Source organism: Hesperophylax consimilis, chromosome 29 (assembly GCF_061612785.1).
Source record: "Hesperophylax consimilis isolate HC1 chromosome 29, BYU_Hcon_1.0, whole genome shotgun sequence".
NCBI lineage: Eukaryota > Metazoa > Arthropoda > Insecta > Trichoptera > Limnephilidae > Hesperophylax > Hesperophylax consimilis.
The window spans coordinates 3,234,142-3,243,192 of NC_142864.1; the positions used below are offsets into that span (position 1 = coordinate 3,234,142).

General features: G+C 37.3%; 1 protein-coding gene across 1 annotated transcript in view; it reads left to right on the forward strand.

Moving 5' to 3' along the window:
* Positions 1–8,633, forward strand: part of LOC149409774 (delta(24)-sterol reductase-like) — a 45,286-nt gene extending 36,653 nt beyond the window's left edge. The window contains exons 5-9 of the mRNA XM_089649092.1: positions 1,732–1,906; positions 2,170–2,304; positions 4,984–5,181; positions 7,142–7,279; positions 7,776–8,633. Of these exons, the coding sequence (XP_089505218.1) occupies positions 1,732–1,906; positions 2,170–2,304; positions 4,984–5,181; positions 7,142–7,279; positions 7,776–7,976 (847 nt within the window). The 3' untranslated portion in view covers positions 7,977–8,633. The remainder of the gene's footprint in view (positions 1–1,731; positions 1,907–2,169; positions 2,305–4,983; positions 5,182–7,141; positions 7,280–7,775) is intronic.
* The last annotated feature ends 418 nt before the right edge of the window (positions 8,634–9,051 follow it).

Genomic DNA, 9,051 nt, shown 5'->3' on the forward strand with positions numbered 1-9,051 from the left:
TATTCAGATTTTGTCACCAAACACAGCCGAAGCTGTTTCAAGCAATGTTTCAATTCTGAATGGTGGTCATATACCAGGGCGATACTGAGAGAATCTTACACTCTTGATCAGTAGGATTGGGAACAACGTCCGTAAAAGTCTTTTCATGAAAAAATGTCTACAAAAATTAGTTCAGAGTATTGCCACTCTCGGTGGGAAATAGCGCTAGTGTCGAAAAATGTCCGAAATAATATAATATATCAAGCGTAGAATTTTATTGCGTTACAAAAATAAATATACAGTTCTCTCTCACTAATCCGCAACCTCAAAAACCGAGCGATGCAAAATGTGCTCAAATTACAATAAGTACATGTTTCCTAAAAACTGTTTTTTATTGTTAAATTCGTACTTGTATTTGTTTTTGGTTAAGGTGTCATATTTACGCTTGCGAGAAGACTCCATTTTGTAAAATTCGTACTTGTACTTGTTTATAGTTAAGGTGTCATATTTACCCTTGCGAGAAGACTCCATTTTGTAAATTTATTCAAACAAAAAACGTGACAGAATAAAAGGAACAGAAACACAGACTACAGTTGCTAGAGTGCAGAGAACTAACAGAAATGTCATAAAACAACTATGTATAATGAACCGCGGTGATTATTAAAATGGTCAGCTCTAGCAAGCTAGACGGCGTTATAGGCAGTAACTGAACCTCTTACTAATAAACATATTTTAAATTTTACACAACTGATAACAACCGTTTTCCCTACATTAATGGTTATTTATTAGTTGGGTAAAATTTAAAACACATTTATTTGTAGGGCCTTAGTGTGTATGAGTAACATAATCCAACCCGTCGGTGGACACAGCTTAGCGCTCGTGTCTAGGTACGCAGCGGACTTCTGAATATTACTACGGACTAATAACGAATTCATATTAATATAGAGCTTGATTTCGTGCTTTCAACTAGTCAAAATAACAGCTGACTATAGTAGTTATCGAATAATCGAGCAGCGGTATACTGAGATTAGGTATGGAACAGGAAATATATATATTTTTTAAATTCACTGTTTAACTCTTTGCACGCGGCCGTATCAACTGTCGTTACGGCAAAAAGTCTATACTCATACGCGGCTGTATCAACAGTTGATATGGAAACTTTGACGGCCGATATTCCAGCGCTCTTTCATCATAAATGTATTTCTTGCTCACTTGGACATTCGTAGAACTATCACGATGCTGACATCTACAAGAATTTCTCAAAAATAAAATTGTATTTCATAAAAAAAGATCGATAATCAAGTGCGCCTTTTAGTCCTTTAGTTTACATTTTTGTCAACGGATGCCGTTAGTACTATGTAGTATGTCATTCACAACTTTTCATAACTAAAAATGATAAGTGATCATGGTGTCCCACTTGTGTCTATCAACGCAGTGGCCTAAGTACACACACGCCGAGTGAATGGCGGGACCACATTCAAAAGATACGGTACGTCTTTGTATGAAATTTTATGTTTTTGTTTTTATAAACATCTAAGAGTGTTGACACACGAGGATTTGTTTTCACACTGTGGAGAATAATCTGTTCTGTCTATATAGTCCAATAAATCATGCCAGAATGCTATAATTTGACATTTAATTGCGTGCATAGGTATTTGAAAATATGTACCGCGTACGGGTATAGATAAAACGGAGCAAATTAACGCGTTCAAAAGGTTAAATAACTAATATTGATGTAACCCGATTGTTTAGATACGTTAGACTGCAGTACCAGCAGGTGAGGGGCGAAGAGGAGATAGCCAAGATGTTCCAGTGGGAGGCGAGCCGTCCCCACCCGGCACTCTTCGTGGAGGGGATCCTCTTCAGCAAGGATGAGGCGGTCATTATGACGGGCAACATGGCCGATAGTCAGGGACACGACGGGATTGTAAGCATGTTATTTGTTTATTTGGCGCCCAACGTGGGGCAAACTTTATATATTTTTTTCATACCAATTTTAACACTGGCACCCAACATGGGGCAACTTTTTTTCATTTATGCATACAGTAGTTTTATCCATTAAATCAATTAAATTGCTTCAATCAGAGTGATAGTGAATATTGCAATTTGGTGCAATATATTTATCGAGTAACTAGCAAAAATGTCCAGGAAACTTGGCTGTGTTTTTAATCAGTTTTTTTTGTCTTACAGTTAAATGAAATTGGTGCTTGGCACAAGCCTTGGTTCTTCTCGTACGTGCGTAATGTGAAACCTGGTCACGTGGAGTACATTCCCGTGCGAGATTACTATCACAGGCACACGAGGTCTCTGTTCTGGGAACTGCAGGTAAATCCAGCCACCTTGATTATGCTTGATAAACCATCAAAATGACAATTCAACACACCTTTAAAAGGTGATATAAAGTGATGAACAAAAACTAGGTTAAATGGTTACAAATAAAACATTTATAGGTGTGTTGAATTGTCATTCTGATGAGTTGTCCGGTCACCCTTGATTATTACATACTCCTTTAATTTGATAAACTATCCTTTCCTCTATAAAAAACAACATGGGGGCTCAAATGGCAAGTGTAATCTACGAGGCGTATCCAGAAAGTAAGTGTACTGAATTTTTGTAGGTTACAAATTTTTTTATTGAAACAAAAAAATTACATGGTTACCGTAGTACATATGTAAGCTATTTTTCGACATAGTCGCCATTCCTCTCAATGCAGGTGGTGAAGCGGGGGATCAACTTTTTGATGCCTTCCTCGAAGTAGTTTCCCGCCAACCCCTTCGTCCACTTTTCCACCTCCTCCTTTACCTCCTCGTCGGTTGAAAACCTTTTTCCACCCATGTACAGCTTCAGGGAGGTAAAGAGATAATAATCTGAAGGTGCTAGGTTAAGGGAATGCGCGGGGTGGTTCAGGATATCCCATTTAAACAAAGCAAGCAGTTCCTTGGTGGCGTTGGCCGTGTGTGGTCTGGCATTGTCGTGCAGCAGGCTGACTACCTTTGTCAGCATGCCTCTCCTCTTGTTATGAATCGCCTTCCGCAATTTTTTTAGGGTCTCAAAGTATCTTGCAGAGTTGATGGTCTCCCCTTGAGGCAGATATTCAATCAAAATTATGCCTTGACAGTCCCAAAACACGGATGCCACGATTTTCTTGGCTGAAATTGTGGTTTTGAACTTTTTGGTGAAGAGGTGAGAACCGTTTTTAAACTCGCGATACCACTTGTGCACACTCGTACAATTCATAGCTTTATCACCATATGCAGTTTTAACCTCATTATAAACCTCAAACGGAGGTTTTTCCTTCCAAACGATATAACGGATGACGCCGCGTATTTCGCACTTGGCGGGAGATTGGATTGACATTTTTCACGAAACGTGTTGTCGCGTCGACACTTCTCAACGTACTGACCTTGAACAGGTCTCGTTGCGGAGGGGAAGAGTCAGGCTACACGTAAGTGTAGCCAACATATCGAAAATAAAATTCATTCGGTCGTGAGAGCCTCAGTACACTTACTTTCTGGATACGCCTCGTATTATTGACTAGAATGTAATTGTAATCCATTGATGAAGAACTCTCCCTGACGAAAAACTGACTTGATTTGTGAAAGATGGAGTTGATAGATTCCCCTCTCTTAACCCTCCCGCTCCAGAGGGGGTAATAAACATACCCCAAATGAGAGTTTTGTGCGATATCTAAGTTGTTTTTTACATCGCATGCTAAATAATTTAGGTAGTTCTAGAAAAACTATTCAGTAATCGATCTGCATCAAAAAAAAAATTTATCCCGTTACTATTTTTAAGATATTAAATAATATATGTCCAATTTCAACAATACTATTCTCCTCTCCATCGCAGTACCTCCATTACTTTTTAAAAAGAGCTCGCCGCATACAAGCCGCGAGTGGATTTTTAAACACTGCTTCGACAATTTAAAATTTTTTTTGAAGAGTAAACACTTTTTTTAGCGTACAGTTCATTTTTAAGTTTGAAACGCTCAAAACCAAATTAAAAAAGTAACTTTTGCTATTATAAGCATTAATTACTCGCCTGAAATAGCCATACAAATTGAAAATATCTCCTGAGTAAAAATAAATGCCGCCGACGGGAATTGAACCCGGGAATTGATATATTTTCAATTTGTATGGATATTTTAGGCGAGTAATTAATGCTTATAATAATTTGTTATCCTTTGTGCTATGCATAAAAATCTTGTCTTATAAACATTAGTTTATCATTAAAAAAATTATTAACGTTTTAGTTGTCAAACATGTCACATTGATCGGTCGAGGAAAATAGTAAAAAAACTACATGCTTTAAACGATTAATGCCGTAAAACGATGCTTCGAGAATCGATCAATACAATCTACAGGGTTTTCCAATAAGAGGTGTTATTTTGATATTCAATCGTAAAAGATCAATGGTTTCGTTGCTTGTGTGGCACGTAGCGCTGTCTTGTTGAAAGTAAACGTTGTCCAGATCAATACCATCCAATTCCGGCCATAAAAAACCATTAATCATCTTCCGATAGCGCAATCTATTCACCGCAACTGTTGCTCCAGCCTCATTTTCGTAAAAATAAAGTCCAATAACTCCGCCGGACCATAAACCGCACCAAACAGACACACGTTGAGGATATAGAGGCTTTTCAACAATAACTCTTGGGTTTTCCGAGCCCCAGATGCGACAATTTTGCTTGTTGACGAAGCCACCGAGGTGGAAATGGGCCTCATCACTCAAGATGATTTGCATTTGATTCACTCAAGTGAATTTTTATAATTTCAATGCGCTGTTGAAGAGTCTATCGTTCCATTTTTATTAATGGCATAGTTTCTACTTGTCAAATGTCAAAAAATGACAGCTTCAAAAGTAACATCTACCGAAATAGCGGGCTTTTCAAAATAATACCTCTTATTGGAAAACCCTGTATTTTTGCGAATTTTGTATGAAATTAATTTGAATGAACGATGAATCGAGATTTAGATGTGTATGTATTTTGATTTCTTTTGGCAGGACATCATCCCGTTTGGAAATAGCCTGGTGTTCCGCCTGCTGCTGGGCTGGCTGATGCCCCCGAAAGTCTCGCTACTAAAGATCACGCAGACAGCGGCCGTGAAGAAGCTGTATGAGCGCTGTCATGTCATCCAGGACATGCTGCTGCCGGTGGAGTCGCTCCGCCCGGCCCTGCAGACCTTCCACCGGGAGATGGAGGTCAGTCCCTCTTAATCTGTTTCATTTTCAACTCCCTACTTATCTAAGTATTTTTCTCGTCAAGGCAGGAACTTGGCACCGCAGATTAGGCCGATGCTAGGTGCGCCGTGTAAAGTAGACATAAGCATGAAAAAGGGCTGTTTTTTAATATTTTTAATTATTTGCACCTAGATATCTTTTATCAATGACACAAATACTTCATTTTACGATTCTGCCAAAGTATAACATCACAACTGCCATTCTACAAATAATTCAACACTCCTCACACACCAACACAAAAACAGTCTTTAATTCAGACATACACCAGCACAAAACACAATCACAAAATCAAATACACTTATCGTCATCTACATACTTACACGACTAAATTTGGAATTAACTCCTTACAATACATTGCACATAAGCAATATAACGCATAACCTAGTAATCCAAAACTTCCGGCACGAACAAAAAAACATTGGCAAAAGCTCTTAAATGCTATTTCCTCAGCAGTTTTATTAATGACTGACACATTCTTTCTTTGGAACTCCAAAATAACTTCGGCGTTTATTTATTTTAATGTATCTATGTTGTCTTGTCTTTAATCTAATGTTGTCTTTCCCGAAATGAGTTTTGTAAACTCACTGGGAATAATACATTATAACTTATTTTGTAATAAAAAATTAAAAAATTAATTAAGGCAGCTAGATCTTTGCAAAAAGTCACATTCTGATATACTTTTTACTATAATAGGTGAAAGGTTTCGTCAAAAAAACTAAAAGAAATATAAATATAATATAATATCTCGAAAGATCAAACTCGATCATCTGGGCTCCACATGAATTAACATACACTTTACGCATTGAAAGAGTCCATAAAATTTTTTTAAGGTTTTTATTCTCGCGGCTCTATGGACGTTACCCTTGGCTTTACCCATCGATTTATGTATTAGTCATGACCAATTACCACTCCCTAGAGACACGTAGAGGTATTGCTTTGCTTAAATATTTTTTCCAACTAATAAACGGTCACTTATCTAATAATGAGATACTGGCCCAATTAAATTTTTTTGTACCAGAGTCTCACTCTCGAGGACGTCATCACAATCTTCTATATAGTAGAGCAAGCCGCACTAATTTATTTATGAACTCACCTGTGGGGAGAGCTACGTGCTTTTTGAATGCGATAGATAAGAAAATAGATTTATTTTTTGTGTCCTATAGCGCATTTGCGAGATTTTTGGCATTGCATATACACTGCATAAATGGTACAATTATAACGTCTTAGGCTATATTACCTGTAATTGTTATAAATAAATGTACAAATTATATAAATAAATAAATATCAGAATGTGATATTTGCAAATTCCCAGCAACTTTTTTGCTTATGATTGCAGTATAGCTACACCACTGGTTGCGTGAGTGCGATATTTTTTTGTAAAATTTTGTATGCAAGCTGAAAGCGTGGTGTTCTCTCTTTCTAAAATATTAAATCACCATAATACAAAATGAGATAGCATAATATTTGTCTTAACTCTGACATCGACATTTTTTCGGATTCACTGCCCAAATTCAAACGTGGCATCATGTCAATAATTTAAACTATTCAATGCGCATACATACAGACACACACACACAAACATTCACACATACATTACACACATCACACATACACCTATAAACTACACACGTCACCTGGTAATTAAGTAATAAACATACCACTTAGCAGAAATTATAGGAAACATATAGGTACTCAACATGAAATATCTTATTCCTGTATATTGTTTCATCTCTCTAAATCATGTACTGTTTGTTTCTGTAATATAAAATGAAAATAAAAATAACTTTCATGAGACCTTGTCAGGCTGGGAGATATATCTCCCGAAAAGACTATGGGTGTTTATTTTCTGTGAAGAATACCTCCCGAAATTGCCCAAGGGATTAAAGTACCAATAAATAATGATTATCTAACTCTCCCTCAGGTGTTCCCCATCTGGCTCTGCCCCTTCAAGCTGCCCAACCTGCCCGGTATGGTGCAGCCGGCGGACAAGCGAAACGACTCCCAGATGTACGTGGATATTGGCGTCTACGGAGTGCCAAAGGCTAAAGACTATGAAACCGTGAGGATCGACTTGTTTATTGTTATTGTGTTCAATTTGTCCCATTTAATTTTATTATAATTTAAATCCTCTATTACAGTACTTACTCTCTTAGTAATCTGCCGCCGTTTCATATTTAAATAGTTATTTTTCGGGGTGGCGGGTTAGTGGAAGAGGTTATATATTTATCTGCCACCGTTGCCACTATTAAATTCCATGTGCCGACTAGGAACACAAGACAAAATGTAACATTCGTCTGCAATACATACACAACCAATAGGAAGCGTGATCTGGGCAAGATGTTTAGGGGTACTATTGATATATTTATTGACTCCATTTATAGAACTCAGCGTAATCTATACCAGCACTTTGTTGAATCCTACAAATTATAGTAGCGTTGTTGGTAATGTAGTTTTATTGATTTGTCTTTTATGTAATATTTTTCTAGTTTCCATAGTATTTTATGTTAATAAACCAAATAAAATATAAATATGTATTTACCTTTTTGTATCTATAGGTGAAATCAACCCGTAACGTTGAAGATTTTGTCATCAAGAACAAGGGCTACCAGATGCTGTATGCGGACACGTATACAACCCGCGAAGAGTTCCGGTCCATGTTCCATCACGAACTCTACGATAAGATGCGCAAAAAGCTGGGCTGCCAAAACGCCTTCCCAGAACTTTACGACAAAGTCAGCAAGAGCGCACGAATTTAGATTAAATAAATTATTATTATATATTTAATTTTTGGAATGAATAATTTTGCTGACTTTGTCGTAATTTTTGGAATGAATAATTTTGCTGACTTTGTCGTAATTTTTGGAATGAATAATTTTGCTGACTTTGTCGTAATTTTTGGAATGAATAATTTTGCTGACTTTGTCGTAATTTTTGGAATGAATAATTTTCTGACTTTGTCGTAATTTTTGGAATGAATAATTTTGCCATCTGTGGCGTGCCATGAATGTTACATTGGTTGATAGAAAAATGTTTTTAATTTTTCCACAATGGTTTTTTTTTAATGTAATTTTGTAGACCATAGTTTTTAATTTGGCCATATTTGGATACGTTGCTAACATTGATTGTTAGATAATCATTTTTAATTTGGCTACGCTGCTAATATTGGTTGTCAGAGAATAGTTTTTGATAAACTTGTCGAATTCCGCCTCACGCTTAATACGCAAAAAATTCATAAATAGCACTCGGTTTCAACTGAATTACCACAAGAAACAATTATTTAGGTCGGGGGAGATGGTAAAAGATGCATTAAAGTTCTATTTCTTCTTAAAGTTAAGTTATGTCATTATTGAAGGAACTAACTAACTAACCACCAAGCCGTTTCTCCGCAGGGGTAGGCAGAGAGGACAGATCGCTAAACAACTCGGTCACACCACACACTCCTTGCCTCCTTCACATTCACGCATCTTCTATTATTCTGACTCTTGACAAGGCCCGACTCAAGTTTCTGATTCACTCGATCGTGCCGTGTCTTCCTCGGGAGTCCCCAACTTCTGCTACCATTCGCATTTTCGTTAATATGTTCTCCTTTTTTCAAACCATCTAAGCGTCCCTTTCTTAATCTTACTTGTGCTTACATCAGCCTTGCACTCCAGATCTCCACATTTCTCACACGATCATACATGGTTTTACCACACACACGCCTCAGGAATCTCATTTCTACAGCATTCAGGGTACTTTCATCCTTTCTCTGCCAGTTCCATAGCTCACTTCCATACATCACGGTAGGTTCCAGCACTCCATTACGGACTGCTAGCTTCGCTTCTTTGGACA